We start from the raw sequence: 20,139 nt of genomic DNA, 5'->3' as shown, positions 1-20,139 counted from the left end.
TAAGCACCAGCCTGCCTTTTTAAATGCCTCCTAGTGGGGTCAAATGTGAGGAGTCCCAGCCTTACAGTCCCAGTCCCACTATCACGAACCTTGCCATGTCTTCCCTACCAGGCCCCCCCGTCTCACCCAGAAAGCCAAAATAAAACCATTTCCTCCACCATGGCTTCTTGTCTGGTGTTTGGTCACAGGAGAGAGGAAGGGTAAGCAGTACAGGTTGCAGGCCTCCCCACTCCTGGTACATATTAGAGGGTATGAAGGGCAGAAGCCAATGGATCCCGGGAAGGGTTTCCTTTTACATAGAACTATGCCATCCATGCATCAAAGACACAGAAGTTTAGAGTGTATTACACTCTTATATGGATTTTACCTATGCATCTCTGGGACATACCCTACCTTGGGGGTGTGGAGTCATCATCCCAACTCACAGGCATCCTGGTTCCCAAGATCTGGAATCTTCTTCCTCTGGCTAAGGTCCTGGATGAGCCCAGTCAGGCTGCAGGTGTGGGCAGACTCCACCCTACCCTCTTTAGGCCAGGTGATAGGGACTGCCTGCACCTGCACGTTCCTGGAGCCCAGCTCCAAAAGTCTTTGGCATGGCTGTAATGGGGAACAAGGGCTGGGTATAGGAGACCACATGCAGGGAAAGCCACATACATGCCCTTGGACCCTTCTCCTCTGATCTGCCCACCTGCTGAAAGATGCAGTGTGCCAATCCCAGCTGTCGCCTGCTTGGCTATGAAGCAACAGGAAGCCTGAAGTGACCTCTGGCTTCCCAGGATCCCTGGAGGTACACTGTGCCGTCACGTCCTGCTTGTCTTTCCCAAGGGTGAGCCTGGGGAGCCCCAAAGGTAGAGAGTGCTCTTTGAGAGAAACATACAGAAGTGCCAACAAAATTAAGCTGAGGGCTCGAAAGTGGCCCCTGAGTGCACACTTCTCATGGTCCTTTGCCCTCCTCTCCATTGCCCTCAGCCTGGCAGGGTGAGACTGCCTTCTGTGAGGAGCCTAGGGAAGAGCCAGAGCTACAATCAACACCACCCACCCCCGAAGCTGACATGCCATCACTTGGAACGAGGGTCCATCGGTGCACCACTTGGAGGGAAAAGGTTGTGCTATCACCAACCAGGCAAAGGCATGATGCCCTACCGGCAGTCTGTAAGCACTGTCGGTCACTCTATAGTAGACCCTGGAAAGCCCTGAGCACAGGGAGGATTCTGGTACCTGGGGATTTCTATAATGGTTCTACATGTATGCACATACACAGATGTGCTTCTCTGTGAGTGTGCGAGTGGAGGCTGGAGCTTGATTCCAGGTATCTTCTTTGCCTTAGTTTTTGAGACAGGCTTTTTCACCGAATCTGGAGCTCACCAATTCATTATACTGGCTGGCCAATGAGCTTTGGAGATTTGCCTATCCCCATACCACCCCCACCTAGCACTGGGGTTTTTACACAATGCCCGCCACATTGCCTTGCCTTGTTTTCATATAGGTGCTGGGAATCTAAACTCAGGTCTTTGTGACTGTGCAGCAGGCACTTGGCTGACACTGCAATCCCCTAGCCTTGGGATGTTTCTTCAATCACCTCTTTTACTAAAGTGATCAGGAATACAGAGAAACAATGGTAAACCTGGATATGGAGAGGGGACTAATCAAGTCACAGGCTTTCCAGAGAGAACTGAAACACTGACCAGGAACAAGCTGGACAGAGAGAACCCAAAGGGAGCGATACAGGACGATGTGCAAAATAGGAAGTTGCCTGGATGGCAGCTCATCGAAGAGCATCCTCTCTGCCCCAGGACTCCTTCTCCTTGCTTCTGAAGCACTTCATAAAGACACTGTCATTCGCCTGCCTCTTCTCCAGGCAGCATCTTGCCAGAAAATAAAAGTTCTCCGCGTGCTATCCTCAGTCATCTGCAGAGCTGATGGAGTCGTAGTCTAGTCTGCTTCAGAAGGGAGGGTCCTGTTAGTTTACCATTGCTATAATAAAACACCCAAGGCTAAGGACTGTATAAAAAAAAAGAGTTTACTTCGCATAAAGTTTTGGAGGCTAAAAGTCTACCCCTAGGCAGCTCCAGCCAGTCAAACTCTGTTGACACAAGTTTCTGTCCCACAGCCTTTCAGTCCAAAAGAAACACACAGAGGCCTACATTAATTATAAACTGGTTGGCCTTTAGCTCAGGCTTCTTATTAATTAACCCTTACATCTTCCATTAACCCATAATTCTTGTCTGTTAGCCACATGGCATGCTACCTTTTCTCAGTGAGGCATTCTCATTTTGTGTCCTCTGCATCTGGGTGATAACTGTAGACTGAGCCTTTTCTCTTCCCAGAATTCTCCTGTTCTGGCCGCCCCACCTCTACTTCCTGCCCCGCTACTGGCCAACCAGCATTTTATTAAACCAGTGCAAGTGACTAATCTTTATAGAGTACAAGACCATTGTCCCACAGCAGTGGTCTGTATTAGTACGCATCTCTGATGCTGTGGTAAACACTATGGCCAAAAGCAACTTGATGAGGAAAAGATTTAATTTGGCTTACCCTTCCAACTGGCAGTCCATCATTGAAGTAAGTCCAGGCAGGAACCTGGAGACAGGAACTGAAGCAGAGGCCATGGAGGAGTGTTGCTGACTGGCAGCTTGCTTTTTTATATGACCCAGAATCACCTGGCTAGAGGGGACACGGCATACAGCGGCCTGAGTCCTCCCACTTCAATCATTCACTAAGAAATTCCCCCTTAGACATGCCCACCTGTCTGGTGGGTAATTACTCAGTAGAGATTTTCTCTTCCCAAATAGGCCTTGGTTTGAATGAAATTGACAAAAACTAGGTCAACGACACTATGTGGAGAGGAGAAACGTCACACCGTAGGTCAGGAAGCGCTATACTCAAGAACTAACCTGGACTGCAGAACAGTTTCCTCTGACCTATGACCTCCAACTAGGCTCTATCTCTCAACCTTGTGGCACTGCTACGTGGGGGCTCAAACTTCAACACGCAAACCTATTGAACACATCCTCAACCCATCTCTAAGCCAGAGCCACAGACTGTGATGCACACAAACCAAGAATGGGAATTAATCCCTAATTCCCAATGTAATTTGAGGATTTAAAAAAATTATTCATAAAAAGTTTGGGAGAAAGTATATATATCGAAATAGATTCTAATATAGGCACCTTTGGAATGGGGACTGTCACCGCATTGGGCTAACCCCTTTTGTGAAGGGGATGCGTGAATTTTGATTGTATGAAGAATGGCAAAAACCTCTAAGCCAGTGATCTTTGCAAAATGTGAAAATAAGGTTACAATAAAATAGTCTGTGATACCCCGAGTCAGCCATGTCTCTTCCTGTGCTCTCTATCATCTGAACCCCCAAATCTGGAAAATCTACTGTCATGTCAGCCCTGCCCAGGGGTAAGACCAGCCACTTCATGGGCACAGGATCAAAATTCTAGATGGATGTTTGTCCAGCACCGTGTGTGCCCAATTCCCTTGATGCTGTTGGAGGTATCAAGGAGAGGGAGTTTCAGTAGAGCAGCCTAGTATTCTAGTATTTAGTTACCAGCACTAGGGGCCATGGCATCTAAGGGAGCTGTTTTTCAAATGCCATCAGGCCACAGCTAAGATCTATAGTCTTAGAGCCACCTCATTGCCAAGCCCAGGTCCCCAGTAGATCCTCTGAGTTTCTCAACGCCCATTCCTCAGTCTCCTCTGTTTAAGTAAGCTGGAGCTGGGCACTGCTGTTGGCAAGCTCTAGGCTGACTAGTCATCCTGCTGCAAGCATCTCTTCATTCCCGCTGGCACTGGGTGGGAGAGGAGGCATCGCGGTTCTGGAAAGAAGCGGCGTCGAAGACCAAATATAACACAGCTCGTGCACGACAAAATTCCCTTTATTGATATTAATCACAGTTACAAGGTCTCATCCAGCAGAAAGAACGATTTGCAGTAACAGAACTACATACCAAGACACAAGACCAAAATAGACACATGTGCCAATCACCAAACCAGCCTCAGCAAACCAAATCTCTGAATGCGCCTTCAATTTTGATCACCAGTGCTTCCGAAGAATGTACGTACTCCCAGCTGAGGTTGGCCTCTGAGATCTTGAGCGTTCGAGGCTACGGTATTCACCCTTGCAGGAACGGAACAGGTAAACACAGAGTAGACCCTGATAACCCAGTACCTGAATGCCTCGCTCCCAAGCGGAGTCCACTCTGAGGCCCACACACACTACCGATCAAGGAGGGCTCAGGTCTCAGGCTTGTTGTGAGAGCTACTGGCGGAGCTATGTGTATGATGGCTCAGGTTAGTCTAGGTCCAGTTGTTCCTCAGGGTCACCTCAGACTGGGAAGTTTTCTAAGAAAGGAAATGTAAAAATACACCTGCCTACCCCACCTCTGCTTTCTCATTAGAAGCCCTCTGGCCAGAGGTCTGGGTGGGTTATGTTTCCGAATGGCCAGTGGAGAAAGAGCCTTAGCTGGCTCTAAAGGTCACTCATCCCCGGGAGCTAACTTAAGTAACTCCATTAGTAAAGGAGGGGCTGAGTACTTGCAGTTTGCTAGGATCCACAAGTCTCTCGGGAAAAACAAGGGCTGTAAACACATCAGGATTAAGAGCTGGGAGATCTAGGAACCATGACTAATGGCTCTGTTCTTCTGACCTGCCAGAGGCTCAGCTCAAAGCCATACTCCCATCGCTTTTCACAGAGCACACTGTGTGTGCGCTCATGGTCACCCTAATTTCCAAATTTCTCTAGCCTCAGTAATGCCAATATTTGCCTTAGGACAAAAGAGAAGACTAGCTGACTCCATGCCCTTTGTGTGGGGGCCGTCCTGTGCTGCCTCCCTGGAAGAAGCAGACCCTGCTTGAGCTGGTTCAGCCTTGGAGAACAGCCTTCTGTGCTCGTGATGCGTCTGTCCTGGTATTCTAGGTGGCATTCTAGGTGGACAGAAGGTCCACGGTTGAGAGAGCACAAGGGGCTCTGGCCACCTGCTCTAAAACCCTAGGCCAACACACTCAGGACTCATGTCCCAAGAGCTGACTTCTGGAGGTGACCCTGAAGAGCTGAAGTCATCTAGTGAGGGGGGCTGGAGGTGAAACAGTAGGGGTTGGCCTTGACAAGCCTACTGAAGACAGATTCCTTCCACTCAGTGGCCCAAACACAAATCTCCAGTCCTATGATGCCTTGAGATTACAAAGAAAACCAGCTTCTCCCTCCAAAGCAAAATGAAAAATCAAAGCGTAATCAGAGCTGACCCAGGTAGGAGGCAGAGAGGAAAGAAAGGGATGGGATGTTAAGGTAAAGAGAGAGGCTCGCGGTCCTGCAGAAGTCCGGCACTTTCCTTCCTCGGGTCCCACGGTTGTCAGAGCTAGCCGAGGCCCACATCCAGGGACATCATCACCACGAATCCCAGGATGGAGGCCCAGGAGGCCAGCTTCCCGTTGCCACTAGAAGGAAAGGAGGGAAAATGATACTTCCTATGGCCTTGTCCAAGCTTATGGCCTCTTCTGCAATACTCAGCTCCAACACTAAGTATCTTACTAAAGGTGGCAACATGGACAAGTGGGTATCACAGGCCAAGGGAATGCTGAGTCCTAGTCCTGAGCATAAATGTCCTCACTAGGCTGTGGTTCCTGAGGCTGCAGAACAGGGAAATCGTTTGAGCATGGCTCTCCAGCTCACGCTTGAATAGCAATCAGGAGATGTCTTAGTTTGGGTTTTTTATTGCTCTAATGGAACACAGGTCTTTCTGGCTTATACTTCACTGCTGTTCATCACTGAAGGAAGGCAGGGCAGGAACCTGGAGGCAGGAGCTGATGCACAGGCCACGGAGGGGTGCTGCTTACTGACTTGCTTCTCATGACTTACTCAGCCTGCTTTCTTATAGAGTCCAGAACCAGCAGCCAGGATGGTACCACCCACAATGGGCTGGACCCTCCTCCATTGATCACTAATTGAGAAAATGTCTTACAGCTGGAGCTCATGGCGGCATTTTCTCAACTGGGGCTCCTTCCTCTCTGATGACTCTAGCTTGGGCCAAGCTAACACACCAAAGCAGTCAGTACAGGTCTGGAGAGATGGCTCATCAGTTAAGAGCACTTGCTTCTCCTGTAGAGGACCAGAATTTGGTTTCCAGCATCTATATTAATCAGCTAACAATTGCCTATGATTACAGTTTCAGGAATCTGACTTCTGGCCTCTATGAACACACACACACACACACACACAAGCACACTCTCACACCTTCTAAAAATTAGTAACTGTATGTTTTCTTCATGTGCATGGGGAGAGGGTATAGGTAGGTAGGTAGATAGATAGATAGATAGATAGATAGATAGAGGTATACATGGGTATACATGTGTGCACATGTGTGTGGCGGTTGGAGATCAATTATGGGAGTCACTCCTCCTCAGGCACTGTCTACTTGTTGTTTGCGACAGGGTCTCTCACTGGCCTGGAACTCACTAATCAGACTAATCTGGCTAGCCACGGAGTCCCAAGTATCCACCTGTCTCTACCTCTCTAGTGCGGGGATTACAGAATACTCCACCATGCCTGGCTTTTTATGTGGGTTCTGGACATTGAACTCAGGTTCTCATGCTTGTGTGGCAAGCGCGGTGCTGGGGAGTCATCTCCCCAGCCCTGATTATTATTTATGAAAGGCAATGATCTGATATGATAAACTAGTTTCACAATTATTCTGTTATAAAAACCTGAATGAAGTCATGCAAGGTCTACTCTGCCCACAATCCCCCTTGACATCTGGCCCATGGCAAGGTAACGAAACACACATATACGGCTACGGTTTGCATCTTTGAGTCCACTGTTCTCCTCATTCCAACAGAGAGAGAGAGAGAGAGAGAGAGACAGACAGACAAAGAGTCTAAAGGTGACCATCTATTTCACCAAGGGTTAGGGGCCCCTGCCTTGGGGCACTGTGAGATGTCACCTTCCTTCTCTTCACTTCAGTTTTAACAAGCAGAGGAGGGACAGGAGCAATCGTTGGAAGGGCAGAGGGATCTTGGGGATAAGAAAAGACAGAGGGAGAGCAGACTTGTGTGAAAGCAGCAGGGGTAGGGCAGGGGAGTCTCAGATTAGGCCTGGCGCAGGGGGAGACAGCTGGGCAAGCTCTTCACCTCATCTGGGCTTCAGGAATGATGTCATCCATGACCACATAGACCATGGCACCAGCAGCAAAGGCCAGCGCATAGGGCAGGACAGGCTCGGCCAGCACCACGGCAAAGGCTCCAAAGACCCCAGCCAAGGGCTCCACCATGCCGCTCAGCTGTCCATACCTAAGGAGGAAACGGAGACATTGACCAATGCAGGGAGATCCAAGCAGATGTGACACTTGCCCAGACTGCTGACTCAACCCTAGAAAGCAGACGTGTGTGGTGGGCATCTGGTCTGGCCATGTTCTAAGAAGCACCTCCCGCTCCTTGCCCAGATCCCACTGAAGCAGTTACGGTAGCTTTGTATCCCTATCGCCTTTGGATCTTTAAGTAGCCTATATCATCTTTTGACAACGACAGTTTGATTGGGACATAATTTGCAACCCGTGTAACATTTACCGCATTGACAAGTGGTTTTATAGATTTACAAGGTTAAGTGAGTATCACCATTGATTCCGACATCTTTATCACCCTAAAAAGAAGCCGATGGCCATTAGCAGCTGTACCCTATTTCTTCCTCCTCCCAGCCCGTCACCATGAATCTCTCTCCATCTCTTTTCCCTCTGTATGTTTGCTGCCTCTGGATATTTCCTATAAACAGAATCATATATGGGTTTTTCTGTTTGTTTTTGAGGGGTGAAGAGAGGGTGGCTTATTTCTCCTAGGGTAATGTTTTCAAGATATATTCTTGCTATAGCATGTATCTTTCTCTTTTAAAAAACAAGTTTAGAGTGTGTGTGTTTCCACGAACATACCAGCAGGACAGACAGTCCTCTGATGTACCCAACCCCTGCCTGTGGCCTTGTTGTCTTTGGAAAATGTGGCTTTGACATCAAGCCCAGATTAGAGTTTGAAGAAGAGAACAAAGCTTCACTTCCCGATCTTGGTGCTGATCACAAATCTCTGCATCTCTCCCCTCCTTTCTCCCGAGTGCCTCGACTGTCAGAAATGACAGCTGTGACCTTTGGTAGGTTATAAACCTCTCTAAGGCCACCCACCTCCCTTGTCTCCCAAATCCTCTACTTGAGGGTCTCTGACAGTGGAGAAAGGGATCTGGAGAGGGCAGAAACGCAGTCACTTGAGCACTGGGCAAACTTGCAAGTCACGGAGTCTTATACAATGGAAGGCGTTTTAAAATTGTCCCTGTCCGCAGTCTGCATGAGTGTGGTAACCTTATGTTACGGATCAGTGATTGTTTTAGCAGAGAAAGGTGGGAGGCCTGTGTCCCAAGTGGAGGACACATGAGAAAAGCTGTTATTATAATGACTCACTGGGTCAGGTCGTGGCAAGAAGATCCTCAGCTGGGCATATTGTGACATTTAGAGGAGACATGTTATGGGGTGAGTGGCTAGTGCAATGGCCATGGGTTGCTTTCCACAGAAGCCTTTGAAAAGGGACACAGACACTCAAGCCAGTCGTGCAAAGGTCAAAGGTTAAGAGATGAGCTTGTGTCTTGGGGTCTCCACTCTGTGTATGGCATTCACCCACACTTGTGGTGTTCTTCCAGAGAAGCCCCACACTGGCTTCCAGCATGAGCCTGACCCTGAAAAATGGAGTTCACGCCCAGGAGTCCACACCACTCCCTTCTGAGCCAACAGGCTGGCACACTCACCAGAAGGCTCTCCAGGTAGAGAAGCCAGCTCCACGCAGAGGGAGGCTGACAGCCAGGCCCTCAGGGAAATTCTGGATCCCAATTCCAATGGCCAAATTCCTGCAAAAAAAAAAAAAAGTCAAGAAGGCACAAGTCCTAGTAAACTTTGACTACTTAACATAGCCCGGGGTCATCTTAGAGAGGATTTCATTTGGTCAGACTAGCCTATGGGTGATGCCAGTGGGCACTGTCCTGATTATTAATTGCTTAGGAGAGCCCAGTCCACTGTGAGCTGCACTATTCCCTGGGCTGTATAAGAAAGCTAACCAAGGATAAGCCTGAGAGCAAGCCAGCAATCAGAGTTCCTCCACGATCTCTGCTTTAAGTTCCTGATCGATTTTCTGTCCTGATGTCCCTCGGTGATGGAGTGTAGTCTGCAAGCCAAGATAAGCCATTTTCTCCCCTAAGTTGATCTTGGTCAGTGTCTGAATCATAGTAACAGAGAAGAAATTAGAATAACACATAAAACTTATTGTCTGGAGTCATGTACTGTGTTGGTTTGAAAGAACACAACCCCTCTCGGGAGCGGCATTATTAAGAGGTGTGGCCGTGTTAGAGGAAGAGTGTCACTGTGGGGATGGGCCTTGAGATCTCCTGTGCTCAACCCGTGTCAGTGTCACGGTTCACTTCATGTTGCCTTGGGTTGAGATGCAGAATTGTCAGTTTCTTCTCCAGCACCATGTCTGCCTGTATGCGACCATGTTCCACCATGATGATGATGAGAACGGACTAAACCTCTGAAACTGTAAGCCGGACCCAATGAAATGTTTTCCTCTGTGCCCTTGAGTGTCTGCTTCCTGTGGTGCAGAGACGGGTGCACCTCATTTTCCCCAGAAGGGACAACAGAGCCAGCCCAAGGAAGTAAATACGCAGAATGAAGCTGACTCTCTGCGGCTCCAGGCTCAGGTTTCCCAGGGACCCTTGCTGCATTTCTCTATGCTTGGGTGGTGCTCTCTGTGAGAGCCTCTGGCCTTCTGCCTCTGCAAGAGCTGAAGGGCACTGTTGTGCTGTGTGCCCGAGTCAGACGCCAGGGACCTGTCTATGAGAGACATCTTTATGCAGAAGCCGAATATTAGATCACGGTGAAGGAAGAATGGGAACGAGGTAGGCACAGGGGCAATACATAACTGATCAAGGGAGGCGAGGTAAACACATGATTAGAATTTATAATGCGCACACACGTGGGTACTCATGCCTATGTGCAAAGTAAGGAGAGATGCCACAGGAGGGAACGGGGCCAGTCTGAGGGCAGCAGAAAGGTAATATGAAACTACCTCCCTGGACAAGACTTGACCTTGGCTGGACAGGTCTAGGAATAGTGCTTCCATGGAAGGCCCTTCTGACTACAGAGCTTCAAGGGCATCAATCACTTAACAATGCTGGCCTGTGGGTCTGAACATATTGTTGGTGGTCTATATGGAAAAGAAAAAACTGCCTCATGCTTGGCTTTCTGGTCAATTGACTCCTGTCTGTCTGCTTGGCTCCCAGTTTGCTTTTCAGTTCTGCACAGATCCAAAGGAGAGCTGAAAATCTGGTCCTTACTGGCCACTTCATGTTTGTTCCCAGGCTCCGGGATAAGAACATAATTTGCTGCCTTGAAAGCCCACCAGGCCAGCTCTGGCTATGGCCAGTCTAGACACCAGCAAAGAGCACAAGGGATAACAGTCAGTATTAAATATCACATCTCCATCTTGTTTGAGGGCCTCATCTCATCTTCATCATGTTTGCCTTCATCCACCATCACCATATATGTACACGTATCTCATACAGGGCTCACTGACCCTGTATCCTGGGACCATTTCAGGGTGTCTCTTAGACAAAGACTAACGCTACCAGAATCGAACTTAGAAACATCCAGCTGGTGTGCACTCCATTTGGTTAACTCAAATGCTGGAAAACGTGGTCATCATTTAGCAGACCTATTTGAGAAGGATTAGAAGGTATGGTCTTCTTGGAGGAGGTGTCACTGGGGGCAGGCTTTGAGGCTTCGAAAATAACCGGTGCCATTTCCAGTGTGCTCTCTGCCTCTCCTTTTGGTTTGAGATCTGAGCTCTCAGCTGTCTCTACTGCCATGCCTCCACTCTCCCATCATGGGCTCTACCCCTCTGGAATGGAATAAGCTCAATTGAATACTTTCTTTGATTTGCCTTGGTCATGGTTATGATTTCTAGTAAAGATAGAAGACCCAACTACAGTTTCTTTTCTAAAAGCTTCTTCTACCAGTTTTATGTCCAAAAAGACCCTGAACTCCTATTTGAGGAAAGGGGGGGATACTGGGCATACATTTCTGTGGCATAAACAAACCTCAAGAACTAGATAACAGTGCTCCCCACACAGCCTTCTCCATAGCTGCTGGCGGCACTGCCCTCCCCTTTATATCCAGTGTCTTCCAGTGGCCACTGCCTCTCCCTAGATCATGGTCAAATAAGACCAGCTGTCTTGGCCTTTTGCAGAGCCCAATGCCAAAAAAATCTTTTTTTTCCAAAGAGATCAACCTAGGGCAGTGGTTCTCAACCTTCCTAATTCTGCAGCCCTTTAATACAGTTTCTCACCTTGTGGTGATTCACCACACACAATAAAATTATTTCCTTTCTACTTCATAACTGCAATTTTGTTACTGTTATGAATCATAATGTAAAGATCTGATATGGAACTCCAAAGGGGTCATGGCCCACAGGTTGAGAACCATTCGCTTAGGGGTCAAACTAGGTCCTCTGTCTCTTCTCTGATGCAGAGGCAGAGCTTGGTGGCGGGCTTGTAGTCCACTGTTAGTAGCTACCCTTCCGTACACCCAGGCAGGAACATGTTAGGAGTGGACATGGAGTAACCAATCCTGGGTCACCAGCAAGTTCAAGGTGACGCTTTCTGCCCAAAGCCCTGCCATCCACCAGTCAGGCTGGGGAAGCCTCCTCCACATCCTGCCCTGGAGCTCGGCCCCTGATAAGCAGCACAGAAACCCCATTCTTCCGTCCTTGGCAACCCTCGCTGTCACTGCCCTGCCCTAGCGCTGGCACAGGGTTTCTAGCCACACCCCAAGATTGTGCCAGGTCTTTCTCTTCAGGGCACTGCTTTGCTGTGTGATCAGGAAGTCTATCCTGAGAATACCATGGGCTCCTGAGACCATGGTGAGGGCTGAAACTACAGCCTCTCTGCCTTCCTACACAACCTTCTAGAACAGTTCTCCTTTGTATAAGGCACTGTGTGTGTATGCATGTGCGCACGCGCGCACACACACAAGGCCAGCTGTGTTCCAATCCCCAACTGTACGTCATGTTTCTTTCTTATTGCTCTAACAAAATGCCTAACATAGACACCGTAAGGAAGGGAGGATTTGCTTGCTTCAGCTCACAGTTTCAGAGGACTTAGTCTGTGGTCACGTGGCTCCACTGTGTCTCGGTCATAGTGAGACAGAGTATCATGGCAAAGAGCACATGGCAGAGCTGTTCCCATGACATCAAGAAAGTGGGGAGACACAGAGGAAGGGCCCAGGACAAGAGACAACCTCCAGGGACATGTCTCTATCAATTTCTAACTAGGTCCCACCCCCATGAGTGTCCTTCAGCTCCCCAAATGCCATTGAATTATGAATCTATTAATAATAAAAAATGAGGTCAGAGCCATTACAATCTGATCACATCTCAATGACTGGATTGATAAGCTGGGGGCAAAGCCTTCAATGTGTGAGTCTTTAGGAGACACTCCAGATCCAAAGTCCAATAGATGCCAGAGGGGCAGGGAAGGGGTCTCTTCTTCATCGCCTGCATCAGCTCTGGAATGGGATTTGAATCTCCAGCCCTCAGAACCAGTTCTCCATTCCAGGCACCAGGGAGCTGTACCACACACCTTGCCTGGGACACTCTGAAGACTGACAAACTATAGGACCCGTGTCTGTGAAGTCTGAAGACAATGCTCTGGTGGGGATCAATGAATAACAACATCAGCAGGTTTGAGGATGGAGGTGGTGGTTGAGTCCACCTTGGCTGTAAGACCCTGGGCTGCTAGCTTGGCTCCCAACACAGAATGGGAGCCATGGATGCTGGGGGTGGGGGGAGCTTGAGGATATATAGAGACTCTGCAGACTGGGTGTCTATTCTACATAGAATCCAACTTGGGAAGCCCTGGAGGGGCAGGACCAACCAAGCAGTAGTGGCCACAGTGATGGGACTGCAGAAGGGGGTGCAGGGGATACTAATGAACACTTGAGGGGAGGGAGAGAGACACTCAGCTATCAGGGAAGGTCTTCAGAGGACAGACTCTGAGCCTACTTCTGGATGCGCTGGCAGGGATGGGAGACTGTGAGGAGAAAATGCCTACAGAGCTGATGGCTTAGAGGAGGCCCCACCACAGTCCTGCTGTCCAGCCATCCATGGCCTCTGACCTAACCAAGCACTCTACCAAGGCATCCCTGAGGTAGTAGGCCTGGCTGATCTTCCTTGCAGCTTGGAAAAGGGAAAGCTGAGATGAGGGGCTTCTTTTCTAGGACCTGCCACAAAATTCCAAGCAGTATTCAAAGAGGGCGGGGCACAGATGGGATGGCACACAAACCTAAGCCTGTCACCACAGCCCTCAGAGCCAGCCAAGGTGCTGTTTGGGGTTTTGTTTCTCCTGCTTCCCAAAACAAATACCTCATGACCAGCCCACATGAATATGGGATAGTAGCGTTCCTTCCCTGAGCAGCCACACCTCCTAGTGACCTCTCACCAGGGCCTGGCTGCCAGGTTTGAGAGAGGGGACCTTGACAGAGGGCCAGGAAAGGGTTTACAGGATACGGTATCACTAGTGGAGGCCAGGGCAGGTAAGTGGCTCCCAGGGAGCCAGGTTGCAACTGCAGGGGCAGGAGCAGTCCTGAGGAGGCCTCTCCTGGGAAAGGTGAGCCAAGGGTCTGTGGGGAAGGGCTGCAGCTCAGAGGAGTTGGCTTTGGCTTAAGTGCCCAAACTTCTACTTTCCTTTTCCTGGGGGGGTCAGAATTTGCCAGGGCGGACCAGACCCAGAGAAATGGCTACTTGCAGTCCAGCTTTGGGGGGTTAAAAATTGAGCTTGTTTTAAAATCTCATGTCACATCATACTTGGGTAGAGGGGGGAGGAAGAGAGACAGAAAGACAGACAGAGACAGAGACAGAGACAGAGAGAGAACATGAGTGCAGCCCTCCAAAAAAAAAAAAGGCAAGCAAGAAGACAACAAAGTAAGGGTTCTTGGACTGGGGCTGAGGTGAGTAGGTGAGTAGTTGGGTTAATGGAACCGCAGGCATTTGCCAGTGGCCAGTGTATGTTGATCAATGCCAAGGCATCAGCATTTCCCAGACACTCACAACTTTCCTAGTGGGAATGAGGATACTCCAGAGCTGAGGGGGTTTCTGGGACAGAGGATTTGGTAATACTAAACCTAGGACTTCCTCAAGACACTCTGGATGGGTAACAGAGACAAGTCCTGGGAGGGGGAGGACTTTTACCTTGGAAGGGGAACAGCTACTTAGAGAAGAAAGGACTTGGGGCTGAGGATGTAGCCCAGTTGGGATAGTGCTACCCAGCACTCAGAAGGCCCCGGGTTTTATCCTTAGCATGAATAAACCCAGTCAATGTCCATAATCCCAGCACTTAGGCAGGGGGATCCAAAATGCAAGGACATTCTCAGCTCCACAGCAAGTTGGAGGCTAGCCCAGGTTACCTCCCTCTATACAACCAGCTCCCTAAAACCTTCACCAGCCCGATGATGTCAGAACAATTCTTGCAGGCTGCTGTCCCCACCCAGGGTGGGTGACACCTACAGGATAGCCAGACACTGCTGCAGGGACTTAAGAGGTAGCAGCCACAGAGGAAGAGGGATGCTGTGCTCCAAGGCTGGGCAGGCACACAAAGGAACAATTCAGGCTGCTTAGGGCCAGGAAGCTGCTGGAAACCCCCGAGGGTGGGAAGAATGGGTGGGGGTGCATAAGGGGCTAGGCTCAGTTACAAATATTGACTCAGCAGACACAGCCAACCCCACGTAAGGTGCCAGGGAGGTATAGGCAACCTCAAGGGTGCCCATTCACAGACTGGGCCTCCTCAGTCTGGGTGGAGAGCAGAAGAAACACACCCTCGGGGAGGGGTGTCTCTTTTCCACCTTGTCTCTGTTGTTCCTTGCTCTGCAACCTGGTAGAGGTGCAGAGGCAAGGGCCTGGGTCCTTCCAGGCCACCAGGCAATCAAGAGCCTCCTTTCCCTTTTCATCACAGGCCATTCATCCCAAGAGACTGGCCATTGCTTTTCCTTAAAAACCCTGGGACAGCCAGAAGCCTAGCTCTCCTCCCTCGACCTCCCAATGGAGGCCCGATACCCCTAATGTCTTCCTAATGCTCGCCTCACATCTCACAGCTACAAATCAGAGAACTCGCATTGCAAGTGGCCCTGGAGGGGCCCTTGTTTGATGGCTTTACCACTAGGGTAGAAAACAGAGATGTGGCAAGTTCAGTGCCTTTGGAGGCCGTGTGACCTGTAAGAAGCCAAATACACAAGGGTGGGAGCCCGAGTCAGTTGATGATCACATTGGCAGAATCTAGAATCACTTAGGAAACAGTGCTCTGAACGTGTCTGTAAGGGCATCTGTAGACGGGGTGAACTGAGGTGGAAGGCATTATTCCATGGGCTGGGGTTGAGCCGAGTATCAGAATTCATAGTTCTTTGCTTCCTGACTTCAGACGTAATATGACCATGTATCTCAAGCTCCTGTGGGCTTGTCTTCCCAGCTTGAATGGACTGTCTCCTTTCAAACTGTGAGCCAAAATAAACCCCCATTCGTTCCCTTAAGTTGCTTTCACTAGGCATTTTGCCGCAGCAATGAGAAAATTAATTAATTCAGAGCCCCAGGCACACTGTGACCCCGCACCAGCCACTACTTTATCTGTAAAATGGTGGAGAACTTCCTTGGCAGAACTTTTGCATGGTTGGAAGATAATGATTATACAATCTCAGGTTGAGGCCATGGTGGGTACTGCTTACATGCTAGCTACTGTTGACACTGCCCAAGGCTTCCATAAGAGACAGTGCTGAGCTAAGCACTTAGCATCCTTTGGCCACTGACATCACAGTGGGGTGGAGGTGGGGGAGGAGCTGGATTCACTTGCAAATATTGAGGCATGGTCTGTACAACCTTCCAGTCAGTGCTGGGACCTCCCATGGCCTCTAATCATAGCATGGCCAGCAGGGGCTTTCCTCCTCAGTGTCTCAGGAGTTGACCATTAAGCCTAAGCTGATACCAGGAAAAAAGGCACTAGGGAGGGACCCACCTTGATTGGAACCCAGGAACAAAAGAATCCATTGGCCAACAACTGTCACACAGCCTAGAAGCTTGTTAATGGCCAGGAGGGAAGCAGCATAGGGTATGGATCCAGAAACTTCATGGACAAAGTGATACTCAAGATGGACTTTGAAGGAAGGGGCAACTCTAATGCTGAGGGAGGGAGAAGCGAGCTTCATCCAGGAAAAAGGGGACCCAAAGGGTGACTCAACTCTTCCCCTCCTACCAAGTGAAAGACGAATCCCAAACAACTCCACCAACGGTGAAGAGCTTCACAGCCCATCTCTGCTGACACCTGCCCTCTGTGACACTGTCCTGCCACACTCCACTGGCTTTTTAAATGAAAACCCAAATCCACGGCTTTTGCAAGGCCAAAAGCAAGGGTTTGCACCTATGTGGCCCCCCCCCCCCAATTTCTGGGAGGCAGGTCCTTGTGCTGAGTGACTTGTTCAGGAGATGGTTTAGCTTTTTTTTTAGAGAGGGGGAATCCTTTGAAATCCATTTACTGACCACTACACTCAGACATTTTGCTTAAGGCCATCTCAGGCCTTGAGCATGGGGAAGCTTCCACCGTGAGTCAGCACAGAGCATGTGCCAGGAGCTGTGCAGAAGAGTCCCGCGCACCCATTGCAACAACTTGTGGCTGAAACCAGCTCCAGTCTTTGATTGCCACACCCATTAGACCAAGCCTGCGGTCCTCTGGCTAAAAAAAAAAAAGAGAGAAAGAGAGAGAGAGATACTAATCTCTCCTGTATTGAGTGTGGCTACATGCTGGGTGTGGTTGGCAGCATTTTACATGTAGCAGCATGTTCACCTCCTCAGAGGCCTCTCTGGTGTCTCAATTATTATTCCCATTCCACAGGCCTGGGAGCAGATATGTAGACAGAAGTTGGGTAACTGGTCCTCAGGGTTATGAGTCTTCAGCATACACTTTGGGTCTTGTTAGTTTCTTGCAGCTGCATCAGTCCATTGCAGACAGAGGAGCTGCCTGGTTCTAATCTCCAGCAGGGAAGATACAGATACTACCTTACACCTACCTTACACCTCAAGCTAATGAGATGAGGCTCTGGTCCATTCTGGTTAATTGGAAAAACAGCATGAGGAATATTTTCAATTGTTCTCCATTCATTTTGCTTTCTTCTTAGAAGCAAAGAACTGTGTGTGTGTGTGTGTGTGTGTGTGTGTGTGTGTGTTATGTATATCTGCTTGTGTCTCTCTCTATATATATATGTATTTACATGCAGTGGGGCTCACAAGCATGGAGAGTTAGTTGTTCTGCCTGAGGTTGGTTTAGCTCTGGGCTTGGTGGTGAGGTTTCTTTGGGGTATGTGGGGGAAGAACTTGAGGATTTCTCTACAAACAGACAGGTACCGAGACGACTCACAACCTTGATCTCCAGGCTATGGTCCCTGGCCTGCTGGTGAGGAAAAGAGAAAGGCATATTTGTGACAAGCCCTGCTTCACCCCAGCTTTGGAGCCTCCCAGGGGCAACAAGCAAGCGTGTGTATTCGTGTGTATTCTTGCGTGGCAGGTCCTTACATACTGTTTTGATTGTTATCGTCCTGCCCTAAAAGGCCTGATTGTTCAGGCCTGGTGATGACATCACCGGCTTCCCACTCAGGCAGCCTGTCAAGGTGTTTGATGAGCCTGCAGGTGGGAAGGGGCTGGGTGCTCCCTGCAGGGCTGCCGGTCCCTACCCGTTCAGCAGAGCTGGCTTAGCACGCAAGGGATCTTCCCCCGCCCTTCTCCTGCCATTCTGAGAGCCTGTCTGGCTCAGGCTCAGATGACCCATCCATTCTGCTAATGCATTCCTTTAGCTGCCTTCCCCAAAGCGGGCAGGGAAGAGCACCAGGTGGCCAGGCCACAAGGCAGGGTGGTGGTGAGGGTGGTTTAGGTCTCTCCACACCTCTCCTTGTAGACGTGCTGAAGAACAGGTATGCATGGGGATCTGGGAGTCCCAGAGTCAGGCCATGGGGACTTTGCCCTGCTGAGACTACCAGCAAATAAAGCCAACCCTGAGCCATAAGGTTGCTTCAACCAGCAGGGAGTTCTTGTGCCTCGGAGCTGTGCGCTCGCTCACCTGTCCATCGTAAGATGAAGACCATGAACGTCCTTAGCCTCAGCACTGCTACACTGGCCCCCACCTGGACAGCATGCAGATGCCCATCCACAACAGGTGAACAAATATGCTGACTCTCATTCAAACAATGGAAAAATACATAGCAACAGGGGTGAGAGATCTGCTTCTACACGCACGCGCGCATGGAGGCCTGAGCCTCCTGATTGTAAGTGTAAGAAGTAAGGCCTAAATGCTGTTTCAACAGTCCCATTTCCACAAAAGAAAAAGAAAAAAAAATCCCCAGATGGGCAAAACTAAGCAATGCCTTCTTGTCTACTCACTGCCTTGGTGGCCAATGGGGAAGGCTAATTTTAATTTGCAGGCAGAATTTTAGTTCTTGGGTGGGACCCATATTTAGGGAGAAAGAATTACTTCTCCATATCGTTTTGAAAGATAAGGTCCTGGTTCAGCCCACAGCATCACAACACACACACGCACACACACACACACACACACACACACACACACACACACACACAGAGAGAGAGAGAGAGAGAGAGACAGAGAGAGAGAGAGAGAGAGAGAGAGAGAGAGAGAGAGAGTGAGTATAGGAAAAGAACACACGATGAGCATTCTGCTGGATGAGTTTCCACAAACTGGCAAACTCATGTGACCCTCAGGAAGATCAGGAAACAGAAGACTGGTAGCCCTGGCCTCATGCTCCCTGCTCAGCACTGCCTCCCTCCAGGGGAATCACCGTCTTAACTTCACACCGCATATCCTACAGGACTGAAGAACATGTTACATGTTACATTCTGTAGCTGTAACAACGAAGACCCCCTCAAATGTAAGTGGTGGGTCCGTTCTCACACAGCAGGGTCACGGCACTAGGGGTCCATGTTGGGATCTGCTTTCTGTTCCAGAACTCACACCTCTATCTGGAGCTACGGAGCTACCGGAAGCAGAGAACTATCGGTGAGTTGCGCTGTCTGAAGGCAGAGACACCATTGACTTTGCTGTGTCCTTGGTTGCTTGCCACACCTCACGGGATCTGATCTCCGAGGAACAGTTTTGGTCTATGGAGCTCCCTTGCTCAAAACTCTGCTTGGTTCTTCTTTCAGAGGCAGAGGCCAAGTCCTCCCCTGGCCTGACACGACCCATCTGTTGTTAGCCTCCGATTTCCTCCCCTGTTGGTTTTCTCTCGTGTCCTCTTCTTGCTCTTCCTTGAGAGGGCTTGGTCACTCTCACGTTAGGTTATTTCCCCTGGACCCTTCCTTCCCGGATATGCATGGCTCAGTTCTTCAACACCTCCAAAGTCTCAGAAGGAATTCTGGCTTCTTGACAGACAGTGCTGGGGGAAGCCAGGTGCCAGTCAAATGAGAAGCCTACGTGGTGAGGAGGAAAGGCCTCTTGCCATAATCCACATGAGGGAACCATCTTGGAAGCGGATGCTCCAGTCCTAGTCAACCTTCAGGTCACTCTGGCCTTGGCTGCCATATTTACTGTGACCTCTTGAGAGACCCTGAGCTAGAGTCACTGAACAAAATCTCTCTTAAATCCCTAGTCCCCTGGCCCATAGGGTCGGGGCTGTTAACTGATGCAGGAAGACCACTCCATTGTAGGCAGCATCATTCCCTGGCAAGACCCCCCCCCCCCCGCCACCAGCACATGCCGCAATTTAAGAGGAGAGAGAGCTGGCTGAAAGCAGTTGCATTTATTTTTTTCTTTCCTCTTGGCTATGGGTGTTTTGAGATCCTGCCTTGACTTCCCTTCGATGATGGACTGCATACGCTCAATAAACAGTATTTTATCCTTGAACTTGCTTTTGTTTGAGGGTTTTAACACAGCAACTAGAATACCCGCCCCCTCCCCCACCCCAGACCTTCAGTGCTTGCTGGTTTAAGGTGCCAAGTTTTGAGGTATTCTGTTAAACAACAGGGATAGTGGATGCCCCTAAAAGCTACCCTAGCTTTCTTTCTTCCTCTGTTCTT

The 20,139-nt window shown here is 49.5% G+C and overlaps 1 protein-coding gene across 6 annotated transcripts in view; it reads right to left on the bottom strand.

Annotated features, from left to right (window-relative positions):
• Positions 1-3,866: 3,866 nt before the first annotated feature.
• Positions 3,867-20,139, bottom strand: part of Slc39a11 (solute carrier family 39 member 11) — a 441,115-nt gene continuing 424,842 nt past the window's right edge. For all 6 annotated transcript variants that reach the window (XM_041635707.1, XM_041635709.1, XM_041635706.1 and 3 more), the window contains 3 exons: positions 8,780-8,878; positions 7,132-7,290; positions 3,867-5,442 (listed from right to left, as the gene is read on the bottom strand). In XM_041635707.1, coding sequence (XP_041491641.1) covers positions 5,364-5,442; positions 7,132-7,290; positions 8,780-8,878 — 337 coding nt within the window. In that variant the 3' untranslated portion in view covers positions 3,867-5,363. The remainder of the gene's footprint in view (positions 5,443-7,131; positions 7,291-8,779; positions 8,879-20,139) is intronic.

Source organism: Microtus oregoni, unplaced genomic scaffold (genome assembly GCF_018167655.1).
Source record: "Microtus oregoni isolate MIOR12 unplaced genomic scaffold, Mior012 000048F_ref0000485, whole genome shotgun sequence".
Lineage (NCBI taxonomy): Eukaryota > Metazoa > Chordata > Mammalia > Rodentia > Cricetidae > Microtus > Microtus oregoni.
Note: the sequence above shows the minus strand (reverse complement) of the source record. Positions and strands in the feature narration are given on the sequence as shown.